The 18973-nt window shown below is 33.9% G+C and overlaps 1 protein-coding gene across 1 annotated transcript; it reads right to left on the minus strand.

Annotated features, from left to right (window-relative positions):
* Positions 1–429: 429 nt before the first annotated feature.
* LOC114935277 (ubiquitin carboxyl-terminal hydrolase 31) lies at positions 430–17731 on the minus strand. Its single transcript, XM_029308057.2, has 4 exons — positions 16209–17731; positions 4316–4689; positions 2698–4114; positions 430–2543 (listed from the first exon to the last, which is right to left on the minus strand). Exons 1-4 carry the CDS (start codon positions 17259–17261, stop codon positions 2421–2423), a joined length of 2967 nt encoding a protein of 988 aa, XP_029163890.1. The 5' UTR covers positions 17262–17731; the 3' UTR covers positions 430–2420.
* Between the last annotated feature and the right edge of the window lie 1242 nt (positions 17732–18973).

Raw genomic sequence — 18973 nt, forward strand, 5'->3', positions numbered from 1 at the left:
AAAATGGAATAAAAAAATAGAAAAAAATATATATATATATATATTTACGAGTTTATAATTTAAAAAAAAAACATTACAATCTTAATTGCATTGTAAATCATATGAAAAATAAAACACAATCTAATAAATAAGAATTTCACATTTAAACACAATAAATTTATATGATTAATTTTTGAATAAAATTATACTTGAAGAAGAGAAATATTACATATTTTTGTTTTGTTTCATGTTGTGTTTATTTTCAATTTTTCGTCAAATTATTTCATCACTTCTGCCATATCGTCGATAAGAGATATCAGTGTTGCAGTGTCTTAATTACTTAAGAGTCCCGTTTTATTTGGTCACAATAAGAACTTTGCACGCGCATTAGTTAGCATTAAACCTAAAAAGATATTCAAAAAGACAAGGGATGCATATGTGTACGCAATGTAGGATGTATATCATCATGATATCTTTCTTTCATTCTTTCTTGTAAATGTGTAACAAAATGCAACGCACGACGAGTGTGACACGAAAAGCCATTAAATCGAAAACCGACAAAGTTACATATGCAAATGTGCATAAAGTGGAATGACATTTCTCTCCATATATACATTTTCTACTCTTATTCCAACGAAAGAGTAAATAATAATATTAATTATAATAATATGTGTATAGATTCTTCTCTTCAGTCAATTTACAGCAATTTCTAAAATCATTATAATAACGGGTAGTAAGTCGCGCGTGAATCTCATGATTTACATCGTTTGATAATCATCGTTACATACACTTCCTACCCGTGCTCATAATACGTGTGACTAGTAATAAATGTTAATTAATAGAATAACTTAAATATCCTTTGCTCGCTATATATAATATAATCAAATGTATATATATATATATATATATATATATATATTTATACACACATATATATATATACTAATATATATATATATATATTATAATATAATATATATTATTATAATATATATATATATATATATATATATATTATATAATATTATTATAATATATATTATATATTATAATAATATATTATGATATATATTATGATATATATATATATATATAAAACATATTTTCTTGCTCTTTCACTCTTTTCGCTCATGTTCACACTCTATTCAATATCCAATTGGAATGATTGTTAAAATTGAGAGATTGAATATTTAATCGCGATAAAAAACGAACCGCAGATTTATGTTTTTATTACATATAGAAAAACCATTTTCTCCCTCTCCTTCTCTCTCTTTTTGTCTTGATCTCTATGTTCTTCATAAACTAATTATGCCTTTTTGCATCAGTGGAGTATTGTGTCCACACAGTCGTTGGAAGAACTCGAATGATGGTTTGTAATATAAACTGTAACTTACTGCTGTTTCTAAACAATGAAAATTAGAGAAGGAAACTTGCGAAACTAATATAATTCGATGACTTTTGCAAAACGAAGTCTCTGTATCTAAAATAAACCGCTTATAAGTAATAAGTAATATATGAGTAATATGCTTAATAATGTCGTGTGTATCAGTATTAATTATTTAGATAAGGCCACTAGTGGAGACATGATACAGGTATTAATATAAATATTACAGTTAAACATAGATTTAAAGCAACGGTCAATATAGTTACACAGTATGTCCAGAAACGAACGATATTGTAAAGAAAACATGTATTAACGCAGAATTAATAATGTATAAGTTTTTTGTTATTGTCATATACTTTCATTGTAAGATGACACAATGCTTACGACGTGTTTACGTTGACATAATATATTTAAACGCTTTACACAATTGCACGAAACCGCTCTGGAAAATATATTTCCTTCCTCTGGACACAATGTAGAATTTAGTTGCCTATTGAAATTCTAATTATGTATTATATAAACACTAGAGGTTTCTTCTTCTCTCTTTCTCTTTCTCTCTCCCTTAAGAATACGTAATTCTTTATATATTTGAGTATAAGATTCGTCTTTTTTTAAAAAGCTATCTTTTTAGCAGCTATATCATATAATACAATCCACGCGAGCTCTGTATATAAACATGGTATTACAATTACAAAAATTACTAATGCCTCGTATTTCTATCATCCTCAAAAGATCGCCTGCATGTAAACTTATTACACTTCCCGAAAGAACAGGCGATAGAGAGAAGCATGTCGCTGAAAATCCATGTTATCTCAGCGTCTCTGTACGAAAAAAAAGTCTATATAAATTCGAAGCAGAGGAACGATTTTTTTCAATGTCTCTATAATGTATCGCTCCTCGTTCGGTAATCGAAAAATAACGAATTTATATTTTACCAGAATTGTCTGTCTTTTTTTTATCTCACCCCACTCGATGTTATTCAAACATCATGACACACCAGGCACTGTACATTGAGCATCGCTCGAGCCAGACATCTCAGTCTGACTTATATCGTGTGTTACAACGTCGACTCGTGTATAACGGTTGTATTCGGATCACTACTAGCATTCTGAATTATTGCTGACGGTATGTGCGGCGTCAGTGTAATGGATGAAGTCTTTCGCACCGGTTTCGGGGAGGCCTGCAATTAAATATTAATTTAGATGATTATTAAAGATTATTGGATTAGTCATATTAATTAGATTCTTTCTTCTTTTATTTAATATTAATAAAACAATGAGATATGACTACTTTTCCGATGAATGTATTTAACGATAGATATGCAAATTACATACCCATTCTCTTCTACAAGGTGCCTCATCGTCCGAATAGTGATCCATCTGCCCGATATCGGTTTCCGTCGCCGCGTTCCTCTTCTTTGGCTGTAAAGTTGCGTAATTACCGCAACCTCTAGTGAAATTAGTCATGTTCTTCTCCTCCACAATCTTCTCCTGGCACAGTATCTCTTGCGATTTACTTTGTTTATTGTTCGTTACGTCACTAGTGCTCTTATTGTTGAAATAAAACGGCGGCATTTTCGATACCCAATGATCTAGACCGGAACCGGCCGAGCTCGTGGACGCCGCAGATGAATTTCCCGTGGAGTTGTTGGACAAGCCTCTTCGTTGATAAAACAACATGTACGCTGAGTTTGTGATCAGATTCGTGTCGTTCACCGCTTCCACGCGCGTGTCGTCGAAGCAGTACCACTGCGTGTCGTACGGATTTCGACAGAACGCCGTGTAATGTCCGCCCTGAAGATCTTGTCCGTGATGGTTGCATATTGCGTAGAGATCATATACGTTCTCGTCGTATTTGGGGATATTGTGTTGCCGCGGTCGTGGCTTCTTCCAAGGTGACCAGCCCAGGCCGCCCAGACTGGTGACGCTGTTATGTGTCGCCTGAACGCCATTGTGAGCCAGATGCGGTGTCATATCGAAACCGTACAAAGGAAAATCTACCAACATTGTTAACTTAGACGTTGACCGCTGTTTAGATTGCTGACGGAATCTTTTCAAGTGTATGACTAATATATCGGGCAGCGACCAAAGACCCAGTTTTTTCACAACCTCTTGCTTCTTGTTACAATATGGACAATGCCACGCGTCCTCCGCGCCCAGTATCTCCGCTCGCGTGTACAGATCGAAACATTCCTCCAAGGTGACCGCACCACCCAATTCGGAATTGGTTTTTAACTGTTTCACGCTGGCGTGCTCCTCAATCTGATCGCTGTCGTCCTGTATAATATTACGCTTGGTAGCCTCGTCCCATTCGAGAATCAGTTTCACATGCTGTGGACCGGAATCGTCCGCGCAGAGTGCCAACGCTTGCTCGATCTGCTCCGTATAGAGCGGGTGTTCCACGCAGGGATCGATACAGGGATGTTCGTCTTGAATCGGCGTCGCAGCCGGATCCGCCACGCGAATGTTGAAAAGTCCCGGGCTCTGACTCGTCGTGAGAACATCATCCGCCAGTGTGCTGTGCATCTCTTTCAGCAGTAATTTCTGCAGATCCTCGTACGACGTTTCGCGCGATACTTGCATCGTGTACGGACTGCCAAATCGCTGTTTCAGATCCCCTTTCACGAGAACGTTGATCCACACCAACAAGATGTACGCTTGTTCCGTAGGCTCTTTCAACTGCGGTAGCTCGATGCAGTAAAGCGGATCGTTCTCCATGATCACGGATAGAGGTTGACAGTCGGAGAAGGTTCTGCGGAGAAAAACACGAGATATATCTCTTATTTTTTTATTATATTTTATTTATTTATAGTATTTATATTTTTTATTATTTATTATTAATAAAGTGTGCAAGAGCTACAAGCTTTTTAGAGAGACTTGCTTCAATTTACGCAGAAAAAAAAATTATTTTTGCAGTTATAAGTTCGTTGTCTCTCTGTCAACCGTCATTTACCTGTGAAATCCCTCGTCATGGATCTCGGTCAATAACATGTGATTCTCGTCCACGCCGGTGTCGCTAGCCAGGATTTCTCTCAGCTCTCTCACGTTGGCCGCTTGATTCACGCTCACGCCGATTTTGACTTGCCGCGGTTGCTGAGACGTGTAGAGGACGTTCACGTAGAGATTCATCTGACGATGATTCTGCGGCACCGGTACCGAGACGCAGAGGAAAGGATCGAAGGTGTTCGATTGTCGGTGGCATCTCGGACAGGTCAAGCTGGAGCGAAACTGCGCTTGAAACACGGCGTGTACGAAGGAGTTGTTGCATCTCACGTGATTCGCCAGGGTCTCGGCGGCGACGATGTCATCGGGTCTGCCGAATGAGTTCTGCGAAAAGACAAAAAAAAATTAGACTATGTTAAAAAAATTAAATTATTATTCGCCGTCAAAAATTAATAAAATTACAAAAAAATTGTGAAAAAAATAGTGTCATTTTTTTGTTCAACCTAATGAAATAATTTTTTTATAGCGTCTGAGAGATCTAATACACGAAGACATACAATAGCAATCGGCGAATGCAAATCGGTTCGCGCGATCGGCCACGTCGTCCGTTGCGTTAACGCGAAACTCGGTTATCGCTTCAAGGTGCATAACGACAATCATTTGTAAAGCTATTAATAGATCACCGCCGCTTGACAACTCCCTTTTCCGCGTCGGTGCCGCATCTCCTCGCCTCCTGGCTCTTCTCGCTGGAAGGGAGAAGACGCGGAACATCAGAGAAAAGTGCCGACGAACGTGGCTCTAACGAACTCGCAATAATTGTCACCGATGTGTTAAATCTATGCATTCATTAACGTCGCGTTTAGCGATCTAACGTCAGGAGATTCATCATTTGCGCGACTCGATTAGATCCAAGAATTTATTATGAATTTATGAAATACACATAGAGAGAATTTTTCGTCATATATATATATATATATATTTTACCGCAAAATTCATTACAAATTTTATGTTTGATAATAAGCCGAAAATTACCACATTGCGTGTTAAAATTATCATGATTAAGCTGAATTAAAAATATTATACTGCATGCTTGTATTGTATTTATATAAAATATTTTTTATCACTTTTTTGGCATCTTTATTCTATTCATTTAAAACATTTAAAGAATCATAAGCTTTTATTAGTTTTTAATATATTTTTCAATTAATCAAACATTATTGTATATCTTGTGATAGATATTAATATTTTTTATTATGTCAAATATTAATCAGAGAAGCTCTTATAAAATTCTTCCAATACCATATTATCCCACGATTATCATGAATTTCAGAATAAATTCTAAGAGAAAATTCTCTCCGTGTACGATTTACTATTTATATACATATATATGTCATCGGGAATATCAGCTTTAAAAGTTTATTTTATCAGTTTGTGCGGAAATCCGGATAAAGAAAATTTGCAAAAAAAACCTATAAAATTATAATAACACATAGATAATTATAGTAATGTTTTTTGCAATTTGCAGTTTGACGTAACTAAATGATTTAACGTGCGTATGTAATTAAAGCTCACGCGACGCTATCTGCCGATAATTTTATTATCATTATTCGCGAGAGTTCATTTGCGCAATATGCGTAAATATTTATTTTAAATATTTCAAGAATTTGATTTTATCATGCAGATCTGGAGCAGCTGGCGTAAATAATAATCTCAAATCAATAAGGCTTTAACTTTGTCAAATAAAATTTAATCAATCAAATCATATTCGAATTGAACAAGAAAAAGTATCACAGAAGAGATAATTTACGCTCCCATTCCTATATATATATATATACATATATATATAAAATAAAATATCTACCGTGTAACTCGTTTATTCTACATATTTCGCCTAGTTTTAATAAAATACAGTAATAGCATAAGATACGACGAAAGATATCGCGTGAAAGTTCCTCTTAATAGGACAATAAGTATTCAAAGTTGCGTCTGTTTTATAGTCTTTGACTAGCTCGTGTCGATATGAGAACGAGCAATTTTATATAAAGAACTATAAAAACTTGATCTCACGAATGCGCAAAGTAGCGGTATATCGCGCGTTCAACACAGGTGGTAGAAAACTTGTCTACAACTATTTGAACTTGCTGAAGATGCTACCAAACTTATATAGAAAAGTTATATAGAAGTTATTTCGCACATCTTATGCGTATTATGTAAATTTCGTTGCCATAAATGAAAGAGATATGCAACTCTTACATGAAAGAAACTCTTACAAAATATTATATTAAATCAAATAAAATTCAATAATTTTAAGTGAGTACTATTTATTATGAAAATTAAATATCACGAATATAAAATTTTATATACTCGAATAATGAAATATCAAAAAGTGTAAAGTATAATAATATATGTAATAAAATATATAATAAAATAAAATTGAAAAATATAATTTCATATGCAGAATAAAAAGAAAGTAAAAAAACGATTCTCATTTTGTCAGATTCGTGAAATAAAATCGCTATACAAAGTTATACATTTTTATATGTATTTTTCCTACAAACATCATGTAACATTCATGTAACATGAAAAGACTTTTGATATAATCGCGTGATACTAATGTAAAACTACATTGAAATGTTCCAAAAGCTTATGTAATACTAAGTACCTCAGAGATTTTTTTTCAATACTAAGGATTATCGACGACAGAATCGTTAACGCGAAATACCGCAAACTGATAACACTTTGCATCGCCGTTCGGGATATCCACTTGAACGGCTCTTCAGAACCGTGTAATTTATAACACGCGACGAAAAACCACAAAATGGAATAATTATCTGACTTGTCACGCAGGATGTATCAACGATCCGGTTGCCGGAAGTAATTTCCGATGCGTACGACTGGAACGACTTACGTGGAGCTTACAATTGGTCAATGTCAGGTCAGTACATCTGTACTGGAGACTCGTACATGTACCAAATGTTACATACGATTCATCTCGATCTGTGTGTATATGTGAGTAATATACAGGGTGTCCCAAAATTACCGGACACCCCGTTAATATGAAAATTCCTCAGGTTATTTGGAGACGATTTTTCCTTAGCAAAAATGTCGCGGCATCAATAATTTTTTGAGTCATAAGCGGTCGAATATAAAGGGTTTTTTGCAAATTAAACCTTGTGGAAATAAAATTTCACAAAATCACATTCTTCAATTAATTTCAGGTAGTTTACTTTAATAGAATTTTAATTTAAGGCTTATTGTTAGTTACAAAGATACACGATGGCAAAAATTGAGAACATGCAAAAAATGATGACCTCCCTCGACATTTTTGCTGAGGAAAAATCGTCTCCAAATAATCTTGGGAATCTTCCTATTAACAGAGTGTCCGATAATTTTGGGACACTCTGTATATCCCCTACACAATGAGAAAAAGTTGTTAATCTGACTAAATCGTTCAATTACTATTTTGTTAATTGAACATATATACAAATATTTAAGTCAAATACACATTATGTTAGATTTAATATGTTGTATTTAATTAAAATATTTCTAAATATGTTCAATTAACAAAATAGTAATTAGTTGAACGACTTATTGTTAGTCACGTTAACAACTTTTTTTCTCAGTGTATAAATTTTTGCCATTGATCTTCCTTTTGATATTTCTCATAATTGTTAACAGATTAAAAATAATATTTTAATCTTATTTCAGTTCAACAAGCAACTAAAGAGCTCAGATGCAAATGTCACAGAATTAATTTTTCGTTGAAACTGATTCGTTATGCATAGAACACTAATTTTCCTTAGTACGAAGAAATTAAATACATTTCAATTGGAGATTTTATTTTTAATAAACTTCTCTGTCCTCTAAAAATAAAATAAATAAAATAGAATCTCGAATCGTTTCTTTTTTAATTTTTTGATGTCGTCTAAGAGAAATTAGTTTCCTGTCATGAATGTTCCAACGAAAAATTAACTCTTCCTTGAAATTGACGGACACTGACATCCGTATTTGACCCTTACTTGCCCGTTCAAATATAATTTTCACATTGAGAGCATTAATGTGTTATAGTTGTTATTTTTTTAATCTGTTTAATGCAATTGTGTGTATTCTCATGAACGGAATTGTTTACTGATGATGCGTATTCAGATAATCTGAATAAATTAGATGAATAAAATATTATATGTTTGCATGTCAATTTTATATCAACAATCACTCTTTAACATGACATGATTTTTCTCGCAGTACGTTCAAATTTTAATAAAATTTTAAACAACTAAGTTTCAATAACAGGCTCTGTAATATAAATATAAATCTAAATCGTAAGAAGGTGTGAAGAGCTAAACGCGGATGTTGCTATGGAAACAAATCGTGCACAAGGCACATTACTCTTGGTGTACTAACCAAGACTTTGAAAATTGAAATAATATCTTACTTGAGTTTTCATTTCACAAACCCCTTGACCCCCTATCGACATAAATAATTAAATGCGAGAGAAAAATATAGATCCGAAAGTCGCTGAATCGAGGAGTCGCTGATTCCCGATTCAGCGACTTTCGGATCTATATTTTTCTCTCGCATTTAATTATTTATTTCGATAAGGGGGGTCAAGGGGTTTTTGAAATGAAATCTCAAGTAAGAGATTGTTTCAATTTTCAAAGTCTTGGTTAGTACACCAAGAGTGATATGTACCTTGTGCACGATTTGTTTCCATAACAACATCCGCGTTTAGCTCTTCACGCCTTCTTACGATTTAGATTTATATAAAATTTTAACTTGCAATAAATATCTATATTTTATACTTTATAAAATAATCTTTAATTGTTAGATACAAAAAAAATATTTACTTCATAAGAACGTCGTATTTCTTGTATTGTATAATGTTTCATATACAAGAACGATCTAATAATTAAAGTTTGCCAAATATTTGCAGTCAATTTTTTAATATACTAAGAGAGATATTTACAAAGTAAACTTATTATTTGACGATTTAATTGCCTCATGCTCGTACTTAATGAAAAAGATCGATGTGTGTATGTGTGTGTCGTAAATGTGATACTTTGCTGATCGTGCACGACTTTTATGATTAGTATAATGTATTAGAGTTTCGGCCTTCGAATACGCGGATCGTGCGTGTATGTACATAATTATATCGATGCACAGAATTCGAAATATGCGCAGAAATGGCATAATTTTTTATCACCGTCGCGTGTATGAAGGATGATGGGCGTGACGTTGTTTTTCCCTGCATCCGAGCTGCTCTGATGCGAACGTTTACTATAAATAAAGTTATGTAAATATTTTGCTAACTATATTACATGTGTTGACTCCTTTCCCGCTCTTTTTTTCTCCTTTTACTAGAAAATAAATTATGCATATATTCATACTACCGAATAGCTGAATTAAGTGTCCGTTTATGCAATATATGTATACATATATAATCTTCTCAAATAAAAATATATTTACCTAAATTTTAACTGTTAACAAGAGTTGCGAAGGGGTCATTGACTTTTTGCTACTTTGTGATTCAATTTTAATTCGAATTAAAAATTATTAAAATTAGTATATACATTATATCGCAATAATAAGAGGCTAAAGTTATTTTTTCTTTTAATAGCATAATTTGAATTTAATATAGGATTTATATTTTAATTAATTATATTAATAAGTTTTTATTATTTCTCTTTCACAATTAATCTAACATATAAGCCATCGATTATTACCGAAGCACATTATTCAATAATAAAAATTGACAAATTAAAAGAAATTTATTATGGGAATAGAATCAATATTATTTATCAGTTTCACAGAATTATCAAATTATTAATTCTATAATATGTGTACACTGAAAAAAAATTGTTAACTTGACTAAATCGTTCAAGTAAATATTACTTTATTAAATATATGGAAATGTTTAAATTAAATATAATATTAAATATAAAACATATTTGACTTAAATACTAATATAGGTTTAATTAACAAAATAACAATTTTTCAGTTGTGTATATAAAATAAAAAACGGACCATGTTGAGAAATAAAATTATATTTCAATGCATGTATGCGCGTGTATTATACACGGAGATCATTTTCTCTTAGAATTTACCCTGAAAATCATGGTAATCGTGGGACAATATATAATATTGGAAGAATTTTATAAGAGTTTCTCTGATTAATATTTACCACCATAAAAAATATTAATATGTACATAGTAAAATTAATCAAACATATTTTACATCTTCGTGTAGTAGAATATTAATATTTTTATTGTGGTAAATAAATATTAATTAAAGAAGCTTCTTATCAAATTCGTCCAATATGATTACCATGATTTTCAAGGTAATAAATTTCAAGAGAAAATTCTCTTCGTGTCGAATTATTTATTAAGACAAAGTTGTCCAATTGTAAAGTACGTAAAGTGCGAAAATATTAATACGTACATAGTAAAATTAATCGAACATATTTTACATCTTCTTGTAGTAGAACATTAATATTTTTATTGTGGTAAATAAATATTGATTAAAGAAGCTCTTATAAAATTCATCCAATACGATTACCGTGATTTTCAAGGTAATAAATTCTAAGAGAAAATTCTTTCCGTGTCAAATTATTTATTAAAACAAAGTTGTCCAATTGTAAAGTACGTAAAGTGCGAAAATGAGCGTCGCGAGGTGCATCTCGGTGCCGGATGACAGTAGTTAAGATCACATATACGCGTTGTAATTCGCAAAAAGCACACGGTAATGCAAACTGGTAATGATAACTGGATCTCCGTGGCCCCATTCAAGGCCGGTCCTCGTTACGGTACTGGCTCCCTGGTTCGACTCCGGTTTCCTCGGTGCTCGACTTTGCGGAGACGCGACACGACGCGACGTTTCGCGCGAATGTATGTCGCGCATACGTATGTGTGTATGTACGTGGTTTCTCGAGAGGCATTCCTCACAGAGAAAAATATGCGACGAGGTACACACTCTTTTCGTTCGAAATCCGAGAAGAAAAAAAAAATGCCTGCACCGCGCTGATAATCCCGCGTATCACCCTCGTGTTTCATGGATAATAGCGAGATAAAGATGATTAAGCATCCGCTTTAATTAATATTGGGTCCATTAACTTCGTATCTCTAATGGTCTCGATGGTGAAAAATATGCATGCGTAGATGCATCGGTGGGAAAGCATTGTTTAAGCTAATTTTTGCAAGTATATAAAATAAATAATGTATTTTGCAAGATAAGAGAAAGAGAGAGTAAAGTGTAATCATATTATCTCTAAAAATAAAATTATATATAATTACGAGTGTGATTGTGATAATTATATTAGATTTAATCTCGTTTTTAAATTAAACTAATCTCGTATGAAAGTGTCAACTAGTCAGCCTTGCAGCAATTTTCATCGTTTAATCTTTAATTCCTTAATTTAATATCGGAGTCTTCATTTTGAACTCATTCAGAATATGATCGATTAATGCATATTTAATTTAAAAATACCTACGAACGATTAGTGAATAATTAATAAATTAAATTCTTTTTCGTGATTTCAAATATAGCTTCTCTAATAAGCGACGAAATGTCATACTTTATTGATACTTGAATCGAATTATCGGACTCTTCGGTAGAAGAAAACAATCTTATCTCGCTGGCTCGACAAACGATTTATAAACGTAACCGAGAACCGAATGATAAGATAAAATAGGAGATGAATAATCGCTAAAAAATTAAGATATATCAGAATGCAACAAACGCGTCTGTTTGCGCATATAATTTACAAGATATCTAAATTGCTATTTTTATATCTCCCCCTTAGTGTGCGGATAGAAAAATAACTTTGACCAGATTATTAAATTTATGATATTTCTATTTTCTTTTTCTTGGTATTATTCTATACTAAAGGGATTATTTTATTTATAAGTTGAAAAAATCGCGATATAATCACCGATATTATTCAATGATATAAATGATGGTGATAATGATAAGTGATAATTATGACATTAAAAACGATTTTATAACACGTATTGTCAGTAATAATAATTAATTGATAAATAATCGTCACGTTTAATCGGAATGATTTTATAAGATTTTTTAAATAAGCAATTTATTAATTATAAACGTTTTATAGAAATTGTAATAATTCATTATATATATGTATATGTAATTTTTTTACAATTATTACTATGTTGCAATCATCTGACAGACTCTAGTAATTACTTAAAAAAGTAGAAGGCCACAGCAATTCTTTTGTGTGTCACGTAATATTTTTTTAAGTTAAACATCATCTCTTCATCTTCTTTCTTATCTTCCATCTCGATATTTTATTCTTATACTGTCTACCTTCGATGTTGGAAAACGGAGTATGTATTTTCGAATGTAAAACAATTTGGGTTAAGGTCTCCATGTGCTGCTGATCGTTTCGACTGACTTAATTCGCGAAGTAATAAAATATAAAGCCAAGTCTATCAAGCAACCCGTTTTATTTATATAATCATCGAATAAGTATATTTATTTGAGCAGAAATACTGGACAAGATTTTATTTGAATAACAAATAAGAAAAGAGACAGTTTATAATTTATTCGCAACAAATATACATTTGTATATACATATCCGGAAAATATTCTCGCCATCGATTATTTATTACAAATTATTTAAATAATTGTAAATATTGATATGAATAAAATTTTTGTATCGTATACACAAGAGTTTAGTTTTAAAAATTGTATTAAAAAACTGACGATCAAGACTGAATGTAAATTACATATAAATTATATGAATACTTATACATTTAATGAAAATGTAAATGGAATTTTAATAACAAAATAAATAAAAATTAATCGAATAACTCACGTATCCATTTCTGCTTTTGAGAACTTATTAATATTTCAAAAAACAATCTAATTACTTTTTCAACGATTAAAATAGAATATTAACTTTTGAAACACATCGCGCGCTTTCTCTCTTCCTTCTATTTTCTTTTTTCCAATATTTTGCTCTCATTCTTACTCTTCCAAATCTGGTACAAAAAAAAAGGATCATACAATATCGTAAAAATGGAAATTTATGATATTTTTAGAAGGACGCAAGGATAAGTGTCGGGAAACTGAGCAAAAGATAAATAATAATTTTACAAAAGGCGATCACCAGCTATCGATATAAAGTAGAATAATATATAGAAACAAAATTGGAACCTATATCGATTTTATGTTAAAAACAAAAAATAATTAAAAATGAAATTCAAAAAAAAGCGAAAACAAAATCCGTGCATTTATTTAGCCTACGTCTGCCTTTTGTTATCGCGTTTCCGGGTTTTCCCCGACAGATAAATGTGTTTAGAATTTAAGATTAAGGCACCCACACACCACGGAATTATTCTCGGCTCGTCCATTCTCGGCGAAACGATTCGAGATGAGTCGAAAACAGACGTCGCCTCGTCACGCGAGAGAGAGAGATTGTCAACGTAAAAATCGTGCATCGTGTGCAATCGTGCCTACGCACGCAATTTGAGAGAGAGAAGAAGGAAAGGAAGGAAAGAAAGAGAGAAATATGTGGACTGAAGCGACTTTCGTCGAGCGTTTCTCACATCGCTGGCCACGACGAGCCAAAAAGAAAGTTTCTTTCGTCGTGACGACCAGCTCGACGATTAAATTACCATCGAAGGAATGCAGTTAATTGTCCGCTATGCTTTTAAACGGCTACCACGTGTTCGCCTTTAATTATTATATATCCGTCCTGTCTGCGTTTCTACGGATTTTACTAAGAGATGATGCAGTTATTTTAATATTAGAAAGTGTCGATGCGCTTTTCTTTCCTTTTATTTCGATATTGGGTCAATAATATTCATCTATCGATGTATCTGACTATGTCATCGATATATTTAAAAATATATATACATAAATAATATATATTAAATGCAGTAATATATTGCAGCTCGGTCTATTTACTTTTTCAAAACTCGTCTAATAATTAATGATCCAAAGTTATTATATAGAAGTGTGTAATTAATTACTTTTAATTCTTTCGATATTGGGTCCTTCATCTATCGATGTATTAGATTAAATTATCGATATATTAAAAAAATGTGTATATTAATATAAATTAAATATAAATAATATATATTTAAGGTAATGCTAGATTATATTATCGATATATTAAAAAATATATATAATATATTAAATATATAAATAATATATATTAAATGCAATGGTAAGATAACTGCAGCTTGATCTGTTTACTTTTTAAAAATTCGTCTAATAATTAATGGTTCAAAATTATATTATATAATTGTAAATAATTTCGAAATAGAATTAAAACAGTTTTAATTACATTCATGATATTAAAACGTTTTCTTATCAAATATAATAATAGCGCATATTTTGAAGAAATAAAGCATCGACATTTTTCTCTTTCAAATGGCCATTACTACTTATTATTATATCCTCCTCCCGTCAATGATAAAAACATACCATGGCACAGTTTTTTTTTAATTCGAGGTCAAGATGCCGTCGAGCATTTTTATATGAATAGCCGCGAATACACACGTCATTTTCGTTTTCTCATACGACCTTTCGCTTCGATATTACTAAAAATATGCTCGACAACACGACCGGCGACGTCTAAAAATAAAAGGGAGCAATAATACCTTCCCGCGTAATAAAAAAATGCCATGATATATAGACAGGTTTAAATCAAAAGTGATGTCGCGAGATGGAAATTAGATTATGGAGATTTGGCTCTCGTGAAAATTAGACAATACGTTATTAAAACAGAAGGAAAAATATTAACTGAATATCAAATACGAAGAACACATTAAACATTATCGTATAATTCCAGGTAAAGTTGTTTTTACCTGGAATTACCTGGAAATACGTACGCGTAATAAAAAAAAGAGTATATAGCTTAACAGTCACGTGTGCGATTTTTTACTACTCGGTAAAATTCGCAAGGAAAAATTAACTGGACATCAAATATGAAGAATTAATGAAGCATTATTGCATTTCAGGTAAAGTTATCTTCAAAATATGTACGCGTGGTTAAAAAAAAGAGTATGGCTGAACTGTCAAATGTTAAAAATGACAGCCACGTGTGCGACTTTTTATCAGTCGGCAAAATTTGCAACACTCTTGGATAACAGTTCATTAAAACAGGACAAAGAAAAATTAACTGGACATCAAATACGAAGAATTAATTAAGTATTATCGCATTTCAGGTATAAAGTTGTCTTCAAAATACATACCTATGCGTGATAAAAAAAAAGAGTATATAGCTTAACTATGTCAAATGTCAAAATTAACAGTCACGTGTGCGATTTTTTTACCACTCGGTAAAATTCGCAAAGAAAAATTAACTGAACATCAAATACGAAGAATACTTAATTAAGTAATATCGTATAATTCCAGATAATATTGTCTTTAAAATATATTATACGCGTAATAAAAAAAAAGAATATGTAAGTAGCTTAACTGTCAAATGTCAAAAATGACAGTCGATGACGTGTGCGATTTTTTAACCACTCGGTAAAATTCGCAAAAAAAAATTAACTGGACATTAAATACGAAGAATTGATTAAGCATTATCGTATAATTCCAGGTTGTCTTTAAAATACTTACGCGTGATAAAAAAAAAGTAATGGCTGAACTGTCAAATGTCAAAAATGACAGTCGATGACGTGTGCGATTTTTTAACCATTCGATAAAATTCGCGAAGAAAAATTAACTGGACATTAAATACGAAGAATTGATTAAGCATTATCGTATAATTCCAGGTAAATTCCTGATTGTCTTTAAAATATGTACGCGTGATAAAAAAAAGTATATGGCTGAACTGTCAAACGTCAAAAATGACAGTCACACGTGCGACTTTTGATCGCCCGATGAAATTCGCCAAACTCGCGAAAATCTTAGATAACAATCGATCAGCTTACCTTGATGATCTTGTACTTCTTCTTGGTCGCCTGGTTGAGGTCCTCGTGGACCTTGTCGAGGAGCCAGAGGAGGAACTCCTGGGCGTCGTGCTGCAGATTCCCGCGATACTGACTGCCGTACTTGTCGACGACGCTCTTGAACGCGGTGCTCATCTCCGGGTCGTACTGACAGCTCCAGATGGCCTTGAGAAGAAGCGCGAGCTGCTCGGTGATCTCGCCCCTGGTGCCATACTTCTTCGAATTGAGCTTGTTGCGGCGCGACAGATCAATCTTGTACTGATCCAGGACGAAGTACTCGGCGAGGATGTCCGTGTGCGAGAGGCACTGCAGCACCGCGTTCATGAAGCACGTGTTCCCGTGATTACGTAGGCCTATCACGCCCGGCACCCGATCGGCCGGGATGTGCGCCGGCCTCGGGGGCGGCGGCACCCTGATGTCGCCCGCGCTCGACCCGAGGTCGTCGCCGCGTTGATGATGGATCGACGCGGCGGCGGCGGCAGCTGCGGCGGCGGCGGCTACGGCGGCGGCCTTGTGACCCTGAGCGCCCACGTTTGACATATGACGTACCATCTTGTTGATGAACTTCCTCCAGGAGGGTCGACGGAACACCTTCTTACCGCACGGCGTCTGTCGCTCCTGACAGCAGTCCTGAACGATCTGCTGATTGTTATGACCAGTGCCGCCTGTCTGTTGCTGATGATGATGATGATGATTATGATGATGATTATGATGATGATGATGATGACCGCCGCCGTGCAATCTCCCGGTCGCGTTCTGCCGTTGCTGCACGCCGCCTTCCGTCGTCGTCGTCGTCGTCAACGTCGGCGCGACATTGTCGCAGTGGGGCTGCTTCGGACATCGTCGCCGCGACATCCTGCTGCTGGCACTTTGAAACGGGTTTCTCGGCAGTGTAAAGGTGCGCTTGAGCCGCGTGGCGCCGCGCGACTCCATACGTTTAACCTCTTCCTCCACGCCCAGCTCACCCTCGGACACAGATTTCATCACCGACGTCGTCGTCGTCGTCGTCGTACTCGCGGTCGTTGCGACGTTCATCGCCAGCCGTGGCTGGCTGGGCCTGGTTTGGCCTCTCGCGTCAGCGAGATGACGATCTCTTTTTCTCTCTCTTTCTCTTTCTCTCTCTCGCTCGCTTCGTGAGACGTGTTCTTTCGCGCTCGACGACGCGCTCACATCACATCGCGTTTCCCGGTGGTCGGTCGCTTACTCGGCCGACCGCGACGACGACGCTGCCGCGCGATCACCACTTCCTCTTCCGTTCCCGTTGGTGATCGACGACGAGAAGAACGATGACGATGATGATGATCGACAACACCACCACCGTAAACCGCGACGCGCGCCTACGCGGACACCCGCAGCCCAACGCGGTCGTACCTCGCGCAACACCTCGCACGGAAACTGCACCACGGCGGCCATTTGCCGCGTATCACACACGGGGCTTCCGCGATTTCGCGTACACACGCGCGCACACATGCACACACGTACAGGGGCATAGACCGCGCGCGATCGCGTGAGAGAAGCGCGGTAGCCACGCCGTCACTCGCCTCTCGCCACGAACTAGGGTCAGGGGTCTAGTTCCTTCTTCGCGACGTCAGCGCCATCTGTTGGCGCTCGAGCGCTTTACGCGCGGCTGAAATTAGGGCGCGCTATATCAACGCGAGATAATTGAAAAATTGCTCTTATGAGAAACAATTTGTTTATTACATTCAGCATTTGGTAATTATTTTCTAATTTGATGCTACTATTTTTATAAGATGCATTTCAATGTTTTAATATCTTGTTTCGAGGTGCATATATTATATATGACAACTGAAACGAATTTCTTATTATAAATAGGGTTTAAATCTCTACTAAGTTAGATTTGAATTTCTGGTAAATGGAATTTGAATTTTTATTAAATTATATGCCAAATATAATTGCATTTGGTAATTATTTTCTAATTTGATGCTACTATTTTTATAAGATGCATTTCAATGTTTTAATATCTTGTTTCGAGGTGCATATATATGACAACTGAAACGAATTTCTTATTATAAATAGGGTTTAAATCTCTACTAAGTTAGATTTGAATTTCTGGTAAATGGAATTTGAATTTTTATTAAATTAAATGCCAAATATAATTGCATTTGGTAATTATTTTCTAATTTGATGCTACTATTTTTATAAGATGCATTTCAATGTTTTAATATCTTGTTTCGAGGTGCATATATATGACAATTGAAACGAATTCCTTATTATAAATAGGGTTTAAATCTCTACTAAATTTGGATTTCTGCTAAATGGAATTTGAATTTTTATTTAATTAAATGCGAAATATAATTATATATTAGAAAATTAATTTATATATTTTAATTAATCTGAAATATATTGTAGATTTTTAAATTATATTTATATGAATTATTGTTTACTGTCTACAAATAGACTGTCTTATAAAAAAAAGTAATTTTTATTATAAAATAGTGTTAATGTAATGTAATAATAATAATATGTATTAATATATAATTTTTTTATCAATATGAAATTCAGGTTATTGAATCTTTTGTTGATTTATCGTAGCCTCGTAAAATGTTAAAACTGTGTCATGTTTACACCACGTAGAACATAAACGAAATATATTTTTGATCATTTAAGCCGCTTGTTTCGTAAATTATTCATTGTTAACATATTAAACATAGTTTATACAAATATTGTTTATGCGTATCGTAGACGTAGACTATTATATTTTACTCGTAAATGCTCAATTCTGTAAT

The sequence above is a fragment of the Nylanderia fulva genome, unplaced genomic scaffold (genome assembly GCF_048542155.1).
Source record: "Nylanderia fulva isolate GAGA-0341 unplaced genomic scaffold, ASM4854215v1 Scaffold12, whole genome shotgun sequence".
In the NCBI taxonomy this organism is placed as follows: domain Eukaryota; kingdom Metazoa; phylum Arthropoda; class Insecta; order Hymenoptera; family Formicidae; genus Nylanderia; species Nylanderia fulva.